This window comes from Capra hircus, chromosome 19 (assembly GCF_001704415.2).
Source record: "Capra hircus breed San Clemente chromosome 19, ASM170441v1, whole genome shotgun sequence".
NCBI classification, from domain to species: Eukaryota; Metazoa; Chordata; class Mammalia; order Artiodactyla; family Bovidae; genus Capra; species Capra hircus.
Genome location: NC_030826.1, coordinates 10,965,438 through 10,987,643, shown reverse-complemented (window position 1 = coordinate 10,987,643; position 22,206 = coordinate 10,965,438). Strand labels below are relative to the sequence as shown.

The 22,206-nt window shown below is 35.8% G+C and overlaps 1 protein-coding gene across 1 annotated transcript in view; it reads right to left on the bottom strand.

Annotated features, from left to right (window-relative positions):
• BRIP1 (BRCA1 interacting protein C-terminal helicase 1) overlaps positions 1-22,206 on the bottom strand; it is a 185,014-nt gene that overhangs the window by 47,693 nt on the left and 115,115 nt on the right. The window contains exons 15-16 of the mRNA XM_013971848.2: positions 12,622-12,781; positions 11,536-11,657 (exon numbers count right to left, since the gene is read on the bottom strand). Coding sequence (XP_013827302.2) covers positions 11,536-11,657; positions 12,622-12,781 — 282 coding nt within the window. The remainder of the gene's footprint in view (positions 1-11,535; positions 11,658-12,621; positions 12,782-22,206) is intronic.

Genomic DNA, 22,206 nt, shown 5'->3' with positions numbered 1-22,206 from the left:
ATGATATGAGTATTGGAAGAAAAGGCTATCAACCAGACTTATTGAAAATTTTGTGATTTTTAAATGATTCCTCCCCCAAACCTAAAATATTCCTTTAAGAAATATGGGAAATTTTTTTAAAATTAAAAATACCTCAGCAGTTCATCCATTTATTGTATGTCTTAATTTTTGTTTTTCAGGAGGGATGGGAACAAAGTTTGGTTATCTCATTTTTCTCTGTGCAAGGCAAATTATAAGTTGTCAATGTAGGTGGAATAATTAGGCTTAAACCAGATTTCAATTTTTGAATTTCAAGGTTTACTTGCAATCTGCTTTAATACTTTTGGCCAAACTATCTTAAAAGAAAAAAAAAAGTTTTCTGAATAGGAAAAAATGTTTATCCTCAGTAATTCTAGACATTCAGAGGTGACTAGGTTTTTCTTCCATATCTGTGATTTGGCCTAAATGTTTCCAACAATTCCAACAGCAAGCTGCTGGACTCCTAAATGTTAGAGTTTAAGCCCTTTAAGTTTATATACACAGCCATTTCCCCTGGGTAACCACATATTATTATCAACGTTAGATCCAGGTGGGTTTCTGTATCAGATGCTATATTATACAACTCTGCTACATTCTGACTTCAGACTATTCCTGGATCTGGTTTCCCATAGCTTAGAATAAAGTCTCAAATCCTTAAAATGCCACACAGGGCTCTAAATGATTTGGCTCTCTGAATAAGTCTCCCAGCCTCTATTCACATGCCATTCTCCCCAACTCACTCTCTACCTCCACTTCTTTCAATTCCTGGGAAGAGCTATCATCTTTCCCACCTGAGGGCCTTAGCATATGCTGTTCTATCTGCTGAGAATACTCTTATCCATTCTGCTGAACTACATAACTCCTGGCCTTCTTTCCTATGTCAGGTTAAATATCACTTTCTCAGGAAGTCTTTCTTTTACCCCCAAAGACTAGGTCAGGATTCTTTTATACATTCTCTTAGTTCCTGTGACTTTTTTCTTACAGCCTTCATCACAACTGTAATTAAGTGTTTCTTTATTATTTTAATTTCAGCATTCCTCACTAGACTGTAAGTTCCACGAGACAAGGGGCTATAATCTGTGAGTGTATCACCGTGTCACCAGTCTATAAAGTACCTGATACTCTAGCCAGATATTAAAAAAATAACTGTTTCACTATTCTGAATAGTCTTAATAATTTGAATAGTTTTATAAACTGGCTTTGATGAGGCCATTCCATTTTATCAAATGTATGTATTTTTCAATGTAGACAAGATTCAAATATCATTTCTCTGGCTCCTCCACCTACTTTACCCAAATCAGCCAAAGTAAATGGATATCTAGCTGGGAGGTGAAAGGTGTTACTCAACTTCACCTTCCCTAAGCATCAGAACACCCAGATCCTATCCAACCAAAACATCCTGTTACACATTCAAGTCCTTTACTAAATTACAGACATCATTAAAAATGGCATCTTGTTCATTTTTGCACTGACTATACTTCGTACAAATTGTGACAGTTTGTTAATAAATGAATAAATGAATGCTAAAACACTCAAGATCATTAACACAATGATGAAAGTGATTCAAAAGGAATATATGAATCTACTCAAAATTACTAGGAAAAGTTTTTGTTTCTGAAATCAAGTTTGTCTTGATATCCCTTGCATTCCTGCCTTCTTTCATCTACTCGGGAATATTCACACTGCTGCAAAAGCAACAAGAATTATGAAGAAACAACATTAATCCACTTAAGAAGAAATATCAGATTTAAGAATTCTAACACTGCCATCATCTCATAATATTTTGACACTTGAAAGCATTGGTTTATTGTGCATTCAGTTTCATTAATGGTGTTATCCTTTAGTGCAAGCAATGGATAATAGCCCTTTTCTGAGGTTTATAAAACTGTCAAGAATGCATGGAAGCTTATAAATTTATGTGTGTTTGTTAAAAAGTTAATAATTTAACAAAATTAAAATAGATGCTGGTATTTTTCAATCATTAATGTAATTTTTCAAAATTGATTAAAAAACAATATACTTAAATAGTTCAGTTCAGTTACCTTCAGGACTAAAAGAAGTTTCCTAAATGAAAAAAGGAATTCATAATGATTAGCATATGCCAATACTAAGATCACTAACTGAATTTTAAATAGTTTTCAAATGAAATCTAGCTTGGTAACTCGACATACTATATTACTAAAGCAAAACAATACACAAATATAAAATTTATTATCTCAGTTATTTTAATCATTGTCCTGATACTGCATATTATCATCAAATTTTATTAAACCTATTGTAGAAATCTAAGATACCAACTTGAACATTTTTAAGGCATAAAATTTTTTAGGTACATGTCATGGCTTCAAGAATTTTTCTTCAGAGGATAAAGGCACAATACCCATGAAGGGAGAATATTTTTTTATACTATTAAACTGTGTTAAGGATAAAAATGTAAATAAATGCAAATAAAATGGAACTTTAAAATCTAAATACTATACCTTATAACATCTCACAAATTATGACCATGCCACCAATTTGAGATGTGGATGCCTGAATTATAAAGTTGAAGGCTGTTGTAAGTTTTTAGATCATACTAATTGGCCAAAGGATTTGCTTTAGATACCCACTGAAAGGGCAGTGTTGTTATACTGTGACTTAATTGCATTAAAAGAAAACAACTTTTCTTTCAGTTATTTTTCCACCACCATCTAATCATATAAAGGCCTTGGTTCACTCTCCTGCCCCTCAAATACTTTGCTTTAGTGCACAGAAAGTTTTCTTTTCAGCTATTACACGATTAAGTATGTCCTTATAGAATGATCAGAAGCATCTGGGAAAGGTGGAAGTGAAAAAAATCCTCACTGGGAAAGTTAGCTTAATGCGTGCCCTTCAGAGTGGCCCATTATCAACATTTCATAGTGGGTTTCTTTATTTTCAGGTCCCCAAGGTATGTGCCATAAATTATGACTTGAACTAAACAAGTCACACTTGGCTCCAAAATGAAATTTTCCTACCTCCACTTTCTAGTCCCCAAGGTGGGAAGAGGAAATCCTGGTCACAGCCAAAGAAGTCATATTTTTGGCTCTAACATACATTTTCCTGCTTCTCTAAAAGCCAAGCTCTACAATTGAGACTACAAGAGTCTTAAGTTAGTATTTTAAACTATAGTTTAATTTTTACTTCCATAATCTGTCTCAAATTTAAGAAAAAAAATTTTAGTATCATAAAATTAATGTCATTGCCTTCTTTTTCCCACTCAGATCACTTTTGTAACTCAGTGACCTTAACTCTTTAAAATATGAATTCAAATTCAAATGAAACAATAGAGAAAATAAGGCAGAAATAGAGTGTTTCATTTCCATAAGATAAAATATTTCAGATGTTCATTTATAAATAATTTCTACTTATTTTGCATGGTAGATTAAGTATTCATGTAAAAGAAAACTGAAATGTCCTAACTTATGGTCCAATAATTTGAAGTATTGTTTTAGGTTTGTAATTCATCATCTCATTTTATAGAAAATAAATGGCAGACAGAGCCTGGGGTGACCTTGAGTGTGAGCAGAACCTGTGACTTGCTTCTGGCCAACAGAATATGGCAAGAGCAATGGGGTAGTCACTCCCTTGATTAGACCATGTTATACGGTAAAGGTGTGGAAGTTATTCCTCTTATGCTGTTATATGATTCCACCTTAGGAGACTGCAGCTAGACAGTATCTTGTCGGCCTTGAAGTAAGCCTGACATTCTGTGAGAGGGCTTGTAAGGTGACCACACAACAAGGAATTCCAAGCAGCCTGCAGGGCATGAGAGCAGCTCTTGGCTGGATTAGTTCTACCACTATAAGCAACTGAATTCTCCCAACACTGTAAATGAGCTTGGAAGAAGATCCCAAGATCCAGATGAGAAAGCAGCCCAGCTGGCACACTGATTGCTGTTTTGTGGGACCATAAGCAGACGACCCAGCTAAGCCATGCCCACACTCCTGACCCATGGAAACTGTGACATAAGAAATGTGTGTTGTTTTAAGTCACTATGTTTGTGGTAATTTGTAACAGGGCAATAGAACATAAATACAAATAGGGCCACTATAATCAATATACCCTCTCTATTAACACATTCTACTATGTGTTAGATAGGGTGTAAAATACTATTGGAATTGAGTACTACCTTCATAACACCTTTAATGATTTATGATTGCAACAACACACTGTACTGCCTTATTATTTTATACATGAATGTTTACTAGTGTCCTACTCATCATCTAATAATGATCACTATCATTATCATGCCTTAATTAAAGAGTCTAGGAATGAAGGGCTGCTTTTCTTTTTCTTAATGTCAAGTAAAATAAGCAACAAAACCAAATACTATTTTGATAACTTATTTAAAATATATTTAAATTTAGTTTTGGGCTTCCCTGGCAGCTTGGTTGGTAAAGAATCCGCCTGCAATGCAGGAGACCTTGGTTCAATATCTGGATCAGGAAGATCCCTTGGAGAAGGTATAGGGTACCCACTTATTATTCCTGGGCTTCCCTAGTGGCTCAGATGGTAAAGAATCCGCCTGCAGTACAGGAGATCTGGGCTCAATCCCAGTGTCAGGAAGATCCCCATTCCAGTATTTTTGCCTGGAGAATCCCATGGACAGAGCGCCTGGTGGGTTACAGTCCACGGGGTTGCAAAGAGTTGGACATGACTGAGCGACTAAGCACATACAAATTTAGTTTTAATTAATTTTACTTTAATATATATCTACTAGTTATAATAAATATATTTAAATATTAAAGTACCTATTTAAGATTTAAACTAAATATATTAAAAAATAAACATTTGAAACAGGAGGAAAGAGGGCAGGGCACAACCTTTGCAAGAATGACATACCCTGAGGGCCCAACATAAAATGATGATTAAAACCAACTATGTCCAAGATGGCAGACAAGTCAATTTCAACTAGACTGTGATCCTTAGTATATGCTCACTGTAACACATCAGCAAGCTAAATGACATACCCAGAGGCGCCGTGACAGTTCCAAGGCTGACCGTCAAAAACCAAAAAGCAAGCAGTGGCCCAATTCCTGGAAATCTCTGTTTCTTCCCCTAAATGATTGGAATAACCCACCCATTCATTAGCCTATGAAATTATCCAGCTCATGAAAGCTAACCACACCATTTCAAGGTCACAGTCACCCTCTGCAATGGCCCATACTTGTCTGTGAAGTATTTCTCTCTGAATTAATCCACTTCTTACCTATCACTTTGTCTCTTACTGAATTCTTTCTGCAATGATACATCAAGAACCTGAGATTCATCACGTCCTGAAACCAGGTCTGTGAACTCACTTGGAAGACTGTGGGTCTTGGCTGGGTTCAAGTCCCAGCCACATGGATTAGAGTACCAAACTGGGTTTTAGTTTGGCTTGAGTCCCAGCTTTGTGGTTTCAAGTCCCAAGCAGGGTTTTGGATGGGATCGAGTCCTGGCACATGGGTTCAAGTCCCAGCCTGAGGTAAATGCTTTAACATCTAATCCTTAATTAAATTAATTTACTGAACACTCACTATATTCCAAGGCAATATTTAAGTGTGGAGACAAAGATAGTTAAGAAATTGTCCTTATCTTTGAGGAACACCATCACACAGACTATAAATCATATTTATAAACACTAAAATATATAATGGAGAAGGAAATGACTATCACTCCAGTATTCTTGCCTGGAGAATTCCATGGACAGAGGAGCCTGGTGGGCTACAGTCCATGGGGTTGCAAATGATCAGACACAACCGAGTGACTAACACACACACAATATACACTATAATGGAGGCAGTGTAAATATGTGTTTTCAGTTCAGTTCAGAAGCTCAGTTGTGTCCTAAACTTTGCAACCCCATGGACTGCAGCATACCAGCTTCCCTGTCCATCACCAACTCCTGGCACTTGCTCAAACTCAACGTCCATCGAGTCAGTGATGCCATCCAACATCTCATCCTTTGTCATCCCCTTCTTCTTCTGCCTTCAATCTTTCCCAGGATCAGGGTCTTTTTCCAGTAAATCAGTTCTTCGCATCAGGTGGCCAAAGTACTGGAGTTTAAGCTTCAACATCAGTCCTTCCAATGAATATTCAGGACTGATTTCCTTGAGGACTGACTGGTTGGATCTCCTTACAGTCCAAAGGACTCTCAAGAGTCTTCTCCAACACCATAGTTCAAAAGCGTCAATTCTTCGGTGCTCAGCTTTATGGTCCAACTTTCACATTCATACATGACCACTGGAAAAACCATAGCTTTAACTAGATGGACCTTTGTCCACAAAGTAATGTCTCTGCTGTTCATAACCCAGGGATCGAACCCAGGTATCCCATATTGCAGGCTGATTCTTTACCATCTGAGCCACCAGGGAAGTCCAAGAATATTGGAGTGGGTAGCCTCTCCCTTCTCCAGAGGAACTTCTCAACCCAGCAATCGAACTGGGGTTTCCTGCACTGCAGGTGGATTCTTTACCAGTTGAGCTACCAGGGAAGCCCTAAGTATGTGCTTTGCTGCTGCTGCTGCTGTTGCTAAGTTGCTTCAGTCGTGTCTGACTCTGTGCAACCCCATAGACGGCAGCCCAGCAGGCTGCCCCGTCCCTGGGATTCTCCAGGCAAGAACACTGGAGTGGGTTGCCATTTCGTTCTCCAGTGCATGAAAGTGAAAAGTCAAAGTGAAGTCGCTCAGTTGTGTGCAACTCTTCGCGATCCCATGGACTGCAGCCTACCAGGCTCCTCCATCCACAGGATTTTCCAGGCAAGAGTACTGGAGTCGGGTGTGCTTTCGGAAGTATAAATAAAAAACACTAGTAAAACTTACTATGTAGGTAAATATAAAAGCCAGTATTATTGAACTTTTGTTTTGCAAGGTTTTAAAAGGAAAATACATAAAAGAATAATTATAAATTAAGCTAATGGCATACAATGTATAAAGGTATAATCTATGTAACAAAAAAAAGGGAGAGACAAAGATTAAGATGTTACTTCTAACCCCTAGGGTAACAGTAAGAAAATAACTAAAAAATATATACAAAAGGAGAGAAGGGAATCAAAATACTACACAACAATAAAACAAAAAAAAAAAAGCTAAACAAAAAGGAATTGAGGAACAAAAGGCACATAAGACAGGCAGAAAACAGTTAAATGGTAAAACTAAGCCCTTCCTTAAGAATGATTACTTTAACCGGATTAAATTCTCCAACGGAAAGGCAGAGATTGGCAGAATAAATTAAAAAACATAATCCAATAATATGATGATACAAGAGATTCATTTTAGATATAAGGAAGATAGATCCATCTTATAATATATATATAAAATTTACTCAAAATAGAGCTAATATTTAAATTTAAGAGCTAAAACTGTGAAACTCTTTGAAAAAAACATAAGGGGCAAAGCTGCATGACCATGGATTTGGCAACAGCTTACTAAATATGACACCAAAAGCACAGGCAAAAACAGCAAAACATAATGTGGACTCTATTAAAATTCCAAACTTTTGTATTTTTTATAACCTAACTGACTCATTGCAAAAGACCCTGATCCTGGGAAAGATGGAAGGCAGGAGAAGAAGGGGACGACAGGATATCTTATATCCTGCCTGCACTGCAGGCAGATTCTTTACTATCTCAGCCACCAGGGAAGCCACCAGTTCAGTTCAGTTCAGTTCAGTCACTCAGTCGTGTCTGACTCTTTGAGACCCCATGAATTGCAGCAAGCCAGGCCTCCCTATCCACCACCAAATCCCAGAGTTCACTCAAACTCATGTCCATCGAGTCAGTGATGCCATCCAGCCATTTCATCCTCTGTCATCCCCTTCTCCTCCTGCCCTCAATTCCTCCCAGCATCAGAGTCTTTTCCAATGAGTCAACTCTTCACATGAGGTGGCCAAAGTACTGGAGTTTCAGCTTCAGTATCAGTCCTTCCAGAGAACACCCAGGGTTGATCTCCTTCAGAATGGACTGGTTGGATCTCCTTGCAGTCCAAGGGACTCTCAAGAGTCTTCTCCAACACCACAGTTCAAAAGCATCAATTCTTCAGCGCTCAGCTTTCTTCACAGTCCAACTCTCACATCCATACATGACCACAGGAAAAACCATAGCCTTGACTAGACGGACCTTTGTTGGCAAAGTAATGCAAAGTAATGTCTACTATCTAGGTTGGTCATAACTTTCCGTCCAAGGAGTAAGCGTCTTATTTCATGGCTGCAGTCACCATGTGCAGTGATTTTGGAGCCCAAAAAGAGTCTGACACTGTTTCCACTGTTTCCCCATCTATTTCCCATGAAGTGATGGGACCAGATGCCATGATCTTCGTTTTCTGAATGTTGAGCTTTAAGCCAACTTTTTCACTCTCCTCTTCACTTTCATCAAGAGGCTTTTTAGTTCCTCTTCACTTTCTGCTATAAAAGTGGTGTCATCTGCATATCTGACATTATTGATATTTCTCCCGGAAATCTTGATTCCAGCTTGTGCTTCTTCCAGCCCAGCGTTTCTCATGATGGACTCTGCATATAATTTAAATAAACAGGTGACAATATACAGCCTTGACGGACTCCTTTTCCTATTTGGAACCAGTCTGTTGTTCCATGTCCAGCTCTAACTGTTGCTTCTTGACCTGCATATAGGTTTGTCAAGAGGCAGGTCAGGTGGTCTGGTATTCCCATCTCTTTCAGAATTTTCCACAGTTTATTGTGACCCACACAGTCAAAGGCTTTGGGAAGCCATAAACATGCTTTAATTATTATTTTTTTTAAAGGCCAAGACTCCATCCACACACCACCCCCCCAACCACTATTGACTTAGGGCTTGGGCATGTGACATGCTTTAGGCAATGTGTTAGCTAATATGACAGAGGCAGGTGTTTGATAATTGCTTAGACAGTCAAGCTTGCCTCCTGCACCTCTGCCACTGCAATGATAACATGTTTTGGCTGGTCTGTTGGTTCACAAAGGATGAGATACAATTACAGCAGAACTGATCCAGTTGAACTCAACCTATGCTGGTCAAACCAAAGCAAGGCAACTAAGCTCATCTGAAACCATCTATTGCCCACCCCACCCTCATAGATATTGACCCACAGTGAATGACTGGTGTTTCGAGCCACTGAATTTTAGAATTGTTAGGAAGAACTGACCCAGAAATACGGCATCAAGAAATACACTTTCCCTTACAAGTCTTTCCAGTAAAGACTTTTCCTCTTCATCTGTCCCTTGATCCTGCAGCTTAGACTATTCTTGGGTCCACCTACTTGCCCCCTTTAGGAACCGCTAGGGAAACTCCTTTAGAATAACCTTCCTCCTCCCTGTGCAGACCTCACTGAAGCTTCTGTGATTTTGCTGTTTTATATAACTAGAGCCACTGGATTTCAGATAAGCACAAATGACAAGCAGGACCATGACTGAGGAATGTCAGAGTATGTCACCGGTATCTTTTTTTGTTTTTAAATGACAGACTGAGATGTTGCCTGGGAAGAACTTATCCTGAGGAAAGAAAGCATTAAGAAGCCCAAGACTGGTGCAATAAACGACACCCAGAATCACAGCTGTTGTGAGAGAGGATAGAGAAAATAGAAGGTAAATGTATTTTTTTTTATTCACAAGTAAACACTATTTAAAGAATTTTTTTCAAAGAATAACAAAATAAACAATTATATTCCCACTATATTTTCTTTCAGCTTGTTTTTTAGTAAAACAAACATTATAGGAAAAGCTAAAGTCACTGGGGACAGGAATGTCCCTGATAACTAGTTAAGCTAGTTAGTAGTTAATATTAACTAGTTAATAGTCTCTGATAACTACCTCCAAAACCATTCCTTTCTCTTCTCATACATAATCACTATTATGAGTTTGACGTGAATCCTTTCAGGGCTTGTTACTTTGTGAGTGTGATATTTAATACAATGCAGTTATTAGGTATAAAGCTATCTCCTCTTCCAGCTCTCAAGGACTCATATATAGGTCCAAGAGTGAAAGATGATACAAGCAAAAGGTGAAAGTGCTAGTTTCGGGGGAAAAAATTTATATTTACGACATGGGAAGAACGTGTGGTAGAAAGTGTGGGATTCTCTCTGCTTAAACAAAGCAGCATCTGTACAGTAATATAATACTGTAATTATACTCAAGATAAAATGTTAAGACATTCAAAAAAGACAGTACCACTACTAACAGCAGCGCCATCAACAGCACTTAGCTTCAGTGGAACGAGCATTCATGCCACTGAGGGTGAGCCCAACAGTTTTCTTGAGTAGAGTCTACTGTTTCATCATAGTACTAGTCAGAGGCAGCCTTCACCATTTTAGAAAAGGAGCCCTAATGAACGGTCATCAAAACTCTCAGTACTAACACCTGTGGCTGGAGAAAGGCAACGGAAGCCAACAAAGTTTCTGAAGACTGAAAGGATTAAATATCCCTTGAGGACTTTCAGAAATATTGAGGAGGACCAGAGGTTACGACAGTATAGGAGCTAACTTGAGAAATATTAACATTGTTAATACTATGTAATTCCAAATGTCTAGTAAAATATTAACAATGAAAAAGATAATTACTGAGGGAAAGAATTCTTGCTTTAATATGAGATCCTAACAGGTTGCATCCTGAAAGGGATACAGATTATACTCAATAGAGTCAGAAAATCTTAAGTCTTGGTCTCAGATTCCTAGCACCTTCAAATTCCTGTAGGAATAAAAGAAAATTCTTCCCAATAAAGATAATATCACCCTAGGATTCAAATTATTACTACTAATAATTTTCAAAAATTTTTAGTGAACAATCAGTGATAGTGAAACAAAACTCCTGTTTCTGGCCAAGGCAGAATAACTGTCTTAGGAATATTCCTCCCACTGTAAGTAACTGTAAATTGGACAAAATAAATAAAGCAACTGCTTTCAACGGGGCAGACACAGGGCAGCATAGGACTGTAATCTCAGAGACAAGGGAAATCCATTAGGTGAACTCCATGACTCTCAGTGCTCCTCTGGGTATAATTTTTCAACAACAGTGCAGAACACAGAAGTACAAGCAGAGTACGGTGGTCCTGCTGAGCTGAAGTGGAAGACAGCAGAACTTGCAGCAGCAAAAATCACAATCTGTAGGGCAAGACATGGCATTGAAGAGAAGATCGAGAAAGGGCCCTAGAATTCCCTGGGGGGTTCTCTGTCAGTCTGTGGCTCAGAGTTTGATAAAACACAGATTGTTGGGCTCTATCTTCAGAGTTTCTGATTCAGGAGGACTGGATGGAACCTGCAAATATGTATTTCTATTACTTGATACTGATGATGCTGATGACACAGGTGGTATTGATGCTCCTGATCCAGTCCTATACTTTGAAAATCATTCTTTTTGAGTAAAAGACAGTGCAGGTTAAAAATAAACCCATATCTACTAAACCTTTCTCACTCATTCGGAGTCACTAGAGCATTAACATAGAATGTCTGAGGATACAAGAAAAATGTATAGTTAACTTTACACAAAACAAACAACTTCTGTGATAAATACAACTTCTAAGGCTTTGATGGCCTACCTGAAGATCTTTCACATTTGGAAAAGGAATTCCTATTGTTACGACAGCACGGGCATTATCATCTGAGAAATCCAGACCCTCACTCACTTTACCACGACAAACTGCCACCAGGAGGGCTCCATCTTAAGCAACAGAAAATAAACATTTTTAAAAGCATAATCAAGATTCCCAGAAAATGTCTTATTCTTGTCATTTTGAAAAGATCTGATTATTAACTATAATATCAAATTTAAAAGACTCAAAATTAAAAACTACTATAAGATAAAGTTTTTAAAGTTCAATGTCTTCAAATAAAACAAAATTACATTTTGACACAACATGGTAGGACCAATTTATAAACTGTGTATCTCCCAGTTAAACTATACAGAAAAACTATGTCAGAGTAATAACCTGCATGTGAACTAAGCAATTGTGAATCAACTGTTTTATCTTTAAAATATTGAAATTGAGATCACTACCTTTACCACCAGAATGTAAGTTATCAGAAGGATTTAAAGGACTCTGTATCATATTAGATCAATATTATACTGAAAAGTATTTACAACATACACACACAGAATACTCTGTGCATAATCTTATCATACAGGGATATTGACAATTATGTTATAGCATCTTTGTGATGTTGCACTGTTCATAAGTTATTATTATTAGCCCTTTCTGTGAAATGTTTTTCGGGCATTTTCTAACTTTGAAATTTAGCCTTCAGTTATGTTAACCTTATGCAGTTAAACATAAGCACAAAGTATATTTTTGCATAAAAATGTAACCTCCTTCCACTAGTAAGGAAGATATTAATGCATACTCTACCATCTTCTTTGATAAAACATTTTAGGTAGTGTAAGGAAGTTTATAGGCTAATACCTAAAGGCATCCCATTTCTTAAAACTGAACTGGCATCTTCAAGTGAAAGTACTCATAGGAGAACAATTCCAAACAGAAGAATTTCTTTAACTTAATTTTCTTTTCACTCAGGATTACAGAAATACTTTTTGAAAAAAAGGCAATACAAATATAATTATAACAGCACCAACTTCTCACTTTATGGTAAAAAAATTTTTCACTGACTATCAAATAATTTCCAATTACCTTTTTCTCCTTTGTACTTGATTGCATCGTAGTACACCTGCAGTAATTCATCAAAATCAATTTTTTCTCCTCCCTGTGGTTCTACAATGACTGTCTTCACCAACTCCAGATTATGCCATAAACCAGTAGAGAGCCAACGTTCTTTCAACTTTTCTAATAACTGAAAAGGGGAAAGAAAACATTGAGTTACTTGTGTGTCCAACTGAACAAACCGACATTTATCTGTTTAAAGACAATCTGATTACAATGTGACTATGGCAAGAGCATTAATATTTCTGTGTTTTAGTCTAGAAAATGAGGAAAACAATTATACGTCATAGAGCTGTGACTGGGTAATTCATTAACCAATTTAGAAAGCTTTGAATGAGGCCCTGCACACAGTAAGAGCTTCATGGATGTTAGCTGCTATGGCTATTGTTACCATTATTATTACTTCTAACATTACTGCTGCTATGTCTATCACTGCTATCTTAGGGATTTCAGAATCAGGAAAAAAATTACTTCGAAGTTCATAAATTTTAAGTTATATCTAAATCTAAGGTAAAATTCTTAATATCCTTAATTAAATGAAGATTTTAAAAGATCATTTTACATAGTACATAGGCAGCCATGCTGCTTGAAAATTTGATCATCACTGATAAACTGAACTGAGTAAATATATAAACAGAACCTCAGGCAGCCAACAAGTACAAAACATAAAAGCACAAATGAAACATTTACAAAAACAACCGTGTAACAGATTACAAAAGGATTTTCAACAACTGTCAAAGAATATCAGATTAACCACATATTCTAACAATAATACAAACTTAGATTAAGTCAATAACATCAAGTTACTGATAAAAAAACAAACATACAAGCTCAACACTAAAGATTATATTCTTAAAGAGCATATGGGTTATATGCCAATTATATTTCAATAAAGCTGCAAAAAGAAAATAAATAACAACAAAAGAGAACATACAGAGAAGAAATCAACAGAATTCATGACATCTTTAGATCTGAATGACTAAAAAACGCACCCACAATCCAAAACATGTGGTATGGAATACAGGTAATAAGAAAGCAGAAGTTAGTAAAGATAAGAATTGAAATAAATTTTTAAAAAAAGTGGTAGAGATTATTATGATTTAAGTTGAACTGTTTTATTTGTTTTATGCAAAGAGTTCTATGTAATATGGGCCAATTATTACAATATAGGCAGTGAGTGAAGTGAAGGTTCTCAGTCATGTCTAACTCTTTGTGACCCCATGGACTGTAGCCTATCAGGCTCCTCCATCCATGGGATTTTCCAGGCAAGAGTACTGGACTGGGTTGCCACTTCCTTCTCTAGGGGATCTTCCCAACCCAGGGATTGAACCCGGATCTCCCACATTGTAGGCAGATGCTTTACCGTCTGAGCTACCAGGGAAGTCACAATATAGGCAAGCATCAAGAAATTACTTCAAACCCTCCAGAGAACAAAAACTAATTTTTATAAGATGATTTAATTCCTCAGAATTTTAACATATCTATTTTTGGAAATAATAATAAGACAACAAAACAAATTTTTTAAAAAATCACTGCTATGGTCTAAATGTCTGTATACCTCCAAAATCATATGTTGAAATCCTAACCTCTAAAGATAAAGGTACCTGGAAGTGGGGTCTTTGAAAGTGATTTGGTCATGAGCATGGAGCTTTCACAAATGGGATAGTGCTCTTATTTTTGAGATCTCACAGAGTTCCTTTGCCCCTTCTACCACAAGAGCATAGCAAGAGAGAACTGGCTCCCCACAGGAAGAGGGTCCTCACCCAACCATGCTGGCACCCTAATCTTGGACTTCCAGCCTCCAGGGCTATAAGAAATATGATTCCATTGTTCATAAGCTACCAGATCTGGAGTATTTTATTCCAACAACCAGAACACACTAAGAAAATCACTAATTGGTAAAACAATTCATTGCATATTATACATTGATCAGGGTATTCTGATCAGTAAGAATAAAAACTTCCCATAACAACATGTTAACAGGTAAAAATAACAGTGATATTATTAATTTTAAAAACTTCTTCACTTTGGCTATTAGAATTTACCTTCTGAATATACACCTTCTGAATCAAAGTTTCTCACCATGCAAATTCTTAGTCTCTTCTAGCTGCTGTAATTCAGTTAGAAGAGCATAAGAATATCCCAAGGATGTAAAACCAGATGAAATGTATCACGAATCTGCATAATTATTGATTCTTAATAGAATTAAACTCAATGGTGCTATACTGTTTTCTGAAAACACAGATAATATTTAACCTCTGATTCACTGAATCCAAGAGACGAACAACTCCAGTGTTTTGGACATGCAAAATCTGGAGAAATACGCAGCATTTTACTGACTGACTTCACTTTCACTTTACTTAAGGAAGACCATTAAGTTGATGATTCCAAAATATATTCCATTTTAATAGATTAACATCTCATTATGAAGAAAAATCTCAGAAATAAAAAGGAAATTGGATCAAAGTAGAAATTTCCCTCCAAAATCCAGCAGGGATTTTTCCTCCATTATGCAGAACAGAATTCAGAATATCAATGAGTTTTAAATAATTTAGAAATATTTGTTTACAAAAGCTTAGAAAAATTTCAAAGCAGGTATGATATATGCAATATTTCAAAATTTGCTACAATGGATAACTATGAAAGACATTCTATCCACTGATTTTGGATTCTAAGAACTTCAGAAATTTATGGACAATGAAAATGGCCATAAGTTTATAAATAAGTTGTGAATATCACAATTAAAAAGTACAACAAGTACTATCATTACTTCAGAAAACTTACATAACAAACTGTCACGTTACTGGGTCTTTAAAAAAATTATCTACGAAATAAAGCTGCTAAGCTTGTTGATATATCTAAAAGAACTTTTAAAGTTCTTTGATCCTATTAAATTTTGAAAACTAAATTGTCAGGGTATAATACTGACATGTAAGATTATAATTTGGAGAACAGGAGAGTACAGAAAGGTAGATCTGATAAACTACTGCTAATGCAAATTTTACAACTTGAACAAATTTTCCCCTATGTATAAATCATTCAAATTTGCTTTAAATAAAAAGAACTATTTGAAATACATAAAAATAGCTAAGAAGTGATTAACCAAATATTTTTCAAGAAAAATTTCATGCAATCTAACATCTATTAGCCTTTCCAAAGTGCCACACTATCAATATTTACCACAAAGTCCAGCCACTGGATATAATGGGCTTCCCTGGTAGCTCAGTGGGAAACGATCTGCCTGCCAATGCAGAAGACACAGGGGTGATCCCTGAATCGGAAGGATGCCCTCAAGGAGGAAATGGTAACCCACTCCAGTATTCTTGCCTGAAAATGTTCTAAAATTGGTGAACTTTGTAAACATAATAAAACTTATTGAAATATACACTTCAGGTGAGTAAACTGTAAGGTGTGCAAAGTATATCACAGTAAAGATATTTTATTAAAACAATGATAAATAGGATACTTCCAAACCACTAAAAGCACGAACAGAGGACAAAAAAAAGCCACGTCAATAGAATAAGGTAAACAAGAGAGGAAAAGGGGTAAAAGAAAGCACAGAATAAGACGGTAGAAAATAAGTCCAAATATGGCAAAGAATCAAAGAAAACACAAATTTAATTCATTTATGAAAACTGAGACAATCAGTTGGTTTAGAAGAAGAGAGGGGAGAAGGGAAGTAGTGGGGAGAGGAAAAAGAAAATCGACTATATGTTGTTTATCAACAGAAATACTTAAATTAAACCACAAAGAAATCTTAAAAATGAAGACATGGAAAAAGATATCTGAGGTGTATATTTACCAAAAGAAATCAGCTGTACCACAGACATAAAAAAGTAGACTTCTAAATAAAAAGCTTTAAGAGAAACATAGATATACAATATATCCATATATATATAAAGTACATCCACCAAAAAGATATAGCACTCATGAATTTTTATGTACTTAAGACATAGTCTGACAATATGGAAAGGAAAACAACTAGCAAGAAACACAATGATAGACACTATAAACACTATAGTCCCTAAATATACAGAAGACTTCAGCACATCTAAGATATCTACAGATGAATCAGATGAAATTAATATGAATATAGATTGAAACTTATAAGAATAATCAACTTTACCCTAACGTATGTAGGAAACTTGGTGCTGAAAGGAAAATAATAATTCTTTTAAATGTAAAACAATATACATAAATCCACAAAGGACACATTAATAAATTTTAAAAATCTGGAATCATATACAGATTCCCTGGAAACAGATATTAACAGAAGAGTCATTCATTTCAAAACAAAATAAATTTATCTACATAAAAATCTGAAAAGGCTTCCATAAAGTTCTAGGTTCAGGAAGAAAACAAAATGGAAAAAAATTACTTAGAAACAATGTAATTTTTCTAGGTCTCCAACCAGCTTGTCATTTTCTACAAAATGTCAATAGAAATGTGATTTAAACAGCAGAACATAAAAATAAATAAGACTAGAAAAGTCTTAAAAATATTTATTGGGAGTCTCCAGTGGTTAAGAATCTGCCTTCCATCCCTGGTCTGGGAACTAAGACCTCACATGTCACAGGGCAACTAAGTCTGTGTGCCACAACTTAAGACCCAGTGCAGCCAAAAGCATATACTAAGGGTAATGTGTGAACTGTGCTATAGAAATACAGTAAGTATATAATAAGTAAGAAAAATAAATGAACTTCTGTCATGGATTTAAAAAAGCAAAATGGTGAAAATTATGTCCAATATCATATTTTTTAAAAACTCAAAAACAAAAAGCAAACCTAACATGCTGCTTAGGAATATATATGCACTATGGAATACATATATATGTGGTTTGTATGTATGCATGTTAGTCACTCGGCCATGTCCGATTCTTTGTGATCCCAAGGAATGTAACCCACCAGGCTCCTCTGTCAAGAATACTGGAGTGGGTTAGCATTCCTTTCTCCAGGGGATCTTTCTGACCCAGGGATTGAACCTGGGTCTCCTGCATTGCAGGCAGATTCTTTACTGCCTGAGCCACCAGGGAAGCCCATATTGTGTGGTAAAATCATTTTAAGAAAATTAAAATTGTAAACTTTAGGACAATTATTATCCCTGAGGGGATGAACAAAGTGATGGGAATGTGAAGCAGCATCCAGTTAGCAGTAACATTTAGTTCTTTAGTGACAGTTTTGATATTTTCATTTTATTAATATGCTTCATAACTCATATGTATTACACATGATCTTTTTTAGTGCTGAAGGTATATTTTATTTGTTTACTTTTAAATATTAATTAATTTGGCTTCACCAGGTCTTAGTTGCAACATGCAGGATCTTCGATCTTCATTGTGGCACGTGGGAGATTTAGTTGGACATGCAAACTCTTAGTTGCACAGTGGGATCTAGTTCCCTGACCAAGGATGGAATCTAGGTCTTCAGCATTAGGAGTGTGCAGTCTTAGCCACTGGACCACCAGGGAAGTCCCACATGTGACCTTATATAAGTATGAAATATGTATATCTTGTTAATGTTTTTATTAACATCAGGACAGTGGGGACAGAGGATTAAGAAAAGAAAACAACAGCAAAAATATTAATCCCTACAATGTGCCAGAAACATCAGAAATCTAAGAATAAAGTGGAGAAAATTACAGAAAAAGTACTTGCCTTCGTGGCATTTATAATGAGAGAGCATTACACATCTGAAGATGGATAATAAATATAGCCTGAAACTCCAAAATCTGTATGTATTTAAAGCCCTGACTGCCCTGCTACATGAATGTTTATATATTCAATGGCCTAATAAAATTCACCAGTTAGATATCTCAAGGCACCTGAAACATTTCATGAAAGATCAAAGGTATACTATTCCAGTGTTTATTATCAACAAATGCTGTCATGATTCACCAGAATTTGGGGCAGAACTTTAGCCTTTGTCTCCCCTCGCTGCTAAGCATGGTGCAATTGGAAGAAAACTTTCAACTCCAAACTTCTCCCCAATAAGGGAGTTAAAACAAGACTGAATGTGCAGACTTAGGGGGTGCTGCCCAGGGGACTGGTTTCTGTCTTGCCTAAATCTATGCACTGTCAGGTTGGGGGTCGCCAAGTACAAAGACAAAGGTTTAGAATAATCTGCACTCACTTACCATAGTCTCTTCTCCTGGTTCAGTGCTTGACTACTGTGATAAAATCCCCACCTCCCAGTTTCTCTCTGAGAAGTTACTGAACCATATGTCCAATGTGCAGGCAGAGAGCTGCCAGAGAGACTGGTTTCTGGGCCACATATCTCAGAGTACCGACAAGATCTAGTATGCTCTAGATGCCAAAGGGCCACTGAGAACAAAAGACAGCTGAGTAGCTTGCTGCCACACTACAGGACTAGCAGAAAGAGGCCAATACAGCTTGTTGGCCTCTACCCTGGATGAGAGAAGAGACGAGTGGAGGATATACAACATTTCAAATTTTGTTGGGGGCTAGTTTGGAGGGACTAGTTTCTGTCTTGCTCACCTCAGAGAGCTGATGTGACCTGGTTTGCAGCAGCTTCAGAGAATCTGTAGTTTCACAGATAAAAAGAAAAAAAATCAGAGGGAACAAAAAAATTATGAGTTCTTGAAAAAAAAAAAAAAAAAGGAAACTGAAAAATCCCTCTCATCAGGAATCTACACACACAAGTTAAAAGAAGGAACATCCACAGAAAAGGTTTGAGAGGCCTCCAGAATCTACACATAAGTGAATTGGTGAAGATCTTTCCCTGTATAGAACCAGCCCATAAAAGACTGGGAGAGGTGGCTATTGTTTTAAATGGGTAGATACAAATCCAAAGTAACATGGAACATGAAGAAACAGGAGGAAATGACCCAATCAAAGGAACAAAATAAATTCCAGAAAATCAACCATAAAGAATGGAGGTATATGAATTATCTGATGAAGAATTTAGAGTAACCATCATAAAGATGCTCAACAAGCTCAGGGAAATGATACATGAATAAATTGAGAATTTCAAAAACAGAAAATATAAAACAGAGCAAAACAGAAATTTTGGAGCTGAAGAATAGTTAACTGACATAAAAAGTTCACCAGAGGGATTCAACAGCAGACATAGTCAATCAAAATAAAGAATCAGTGAACTAAAACACAGGTCATTTAAATGATCTAGTCAGACAAATATAAAGAAAAGAGAATGAAATAGAGTCAAGAAAGCCTGGGGGACTTATAAGATACCCTCAAATAGACAAATATACACAGAAGGCAAAAAAAAAAAAAAAAAAGAGAGAGAGAGAAAGGTACAAAGCTTATGTAAAGAATTAGTAGCCAGAAACTTCTCATATCTGGTAGGGGGAGAATGGATATCCAGGTTCAAGAAGCCAAGACACCAAAAAGTGTGAATCCAAAGAAGGTTACACTGAGATATATTATAAACAGATTGTCAAAAAATCAAAGACAGACAGAATTTTGAAAGCAGCAAGAGCAAAACAAAAAGGGAATGGGATAATATATTCTAAGTGCTGAAAGAAAAAATTGGCCTTCAAAATGCAGAAAGAATGGGAAGAGAGGACGATAAGGGGAGGTGAAGGGGAGGAGGAGGAGGAGAGATAAACTTTCCCAGAATTACAAAAGTTGGGGGAGTTCATCACCATGAGATTCCTTACAAGAAATACTAAGGGGGAGTCCTTCAGTTGAAATAAAAAAGATGCTGGAAAATAAAACAAAGCCATAAAAAGTGGTCTTTAAGTAAAAAATTGTTAGAGACAAAGAATATTATATACCAAAAAGGCATCAATTCATGAAGATATAATTATAAACATACAAATATGTAAGAACAGAGCCCCAAAACACATAAAAAACAGAACAGATAGAAACAAATAGTTCTGCTATAATAGTAACAAACTTCAATATTCCAATGTCAATAATGAACAAAACAACCAGATAAAAATTCAACAAGGAAAAGTGAACTTGAAAAATACCATAAACTAATTAGAGCTAACAGACATATACAGAACACTCCATCTAACAAAGCAAAATGCACATTTGTCTCAGTTGTGTGTAAAATATCCTCTAGGATAGATCACAGCTTAGGCCACAATACAAAGCAAATTTCAAAAGGATTCAGTGTTTTTTCTGACTACAGTGAGACGGAAATAGAAATCAATGACAGAAGGAAAACTGAAAAATTCACACAAAAATGAAAATTAAACAATATACCTTCTAAAAATTCAAGTACAGTTGATTTACAACATTATGTTGTTTTCTTGTGCAGAGAATAGGGATTCAATATTTTTGTAGACTATATTCCATTATGAGTTATTATAAGATAATTGCTATAATTCCCTGGCTATACAATATAAACACACTTTTAAACAATCATTGGATAAAATCAGAAATTACAAGGAAAATTAGAAAATACCTTTGGACATATCAAAACAAAAATATAAATATACTATAACTTACAAGACAGTGAAACTGCTATGAAAGATATTTTTAGCTGTAAATGCAAACATTAAAAAGACCTCAAATTAATACCTAACTGCATTTTACAGTAGAGCAAATTAAGCCAAAAATTAGAAGAAAAAATTAAGATTAGAGCAGAAATAGAGAACAGAAAAAAAAATAGAGGAATGAACGTTGGTTCTCTGAAGATCAACAAAATTGAGAAATCTTTAGCAGTCTAGACTAAAAAAAAAAAAAAAGATGACTCAAATTACTCAAACCACGCAAGAAAGTGGAGACATTACCACCAACTTTATAGAAATAAAAAGGATCATAATACTATGAACAATTGTATGCTACCAAATTGAATAATAATCAGGACATAATGGATAAATTCCTATAAATACACAATCTCAAAAGACTGAATCATGAATAGAAAATCTGAGTTGACTTATAACAAGTAAGGAGTTTGAATGAGTAATTGAAAACCTTCCAACAAAGAAAATCCCTAGATCAGGTGGTTTCACTGATGAATTCCATCAAATATTAAAGAATTACTATCAATCCTTTTCACACTCTTCAAAGAGAATGAAAAAGAGAGAACATTTCCTGACCCAATCTAGAGGCCAGCCTTACTCTGATACAAAAGGCAAACAAAGACACTATAGGCAAAAAATAAACTATAGACCAATATTCCTTACAAATATCAATGTAAAAACTTCAACCTATACTAGAAGACAAAGTTCAGCAACATATCAAAAGAATTATACCTTGTGACGTATTTTACATCATGTAAAATCATGATGTAAAATGATCATTTTTTTTCTTCATTCTATTAATGTGTATTATATTAATTGATTGTCACATGTTGAACAATGCTTGCATTCCAGGAGTAAATCCCAATTTGTCATGGATATTAGATTGGAGATGATAGAAAGAGAGAAGAAGGCTCATAGACACCCCCTGATTAGTCCAAATATTTAGTCCAGATTACCTGATTAGTCTAAATATAAACTGCAGTACCTTTCACTCATTAAGGCAACAATGGAAAAGGGCCAAGACTGGGAGGAAAGATTACAAATAGATGCTCAGACTGACATATTGAGGAAGCAATGTGTGATGTTGTGATTTATAAAAAATAT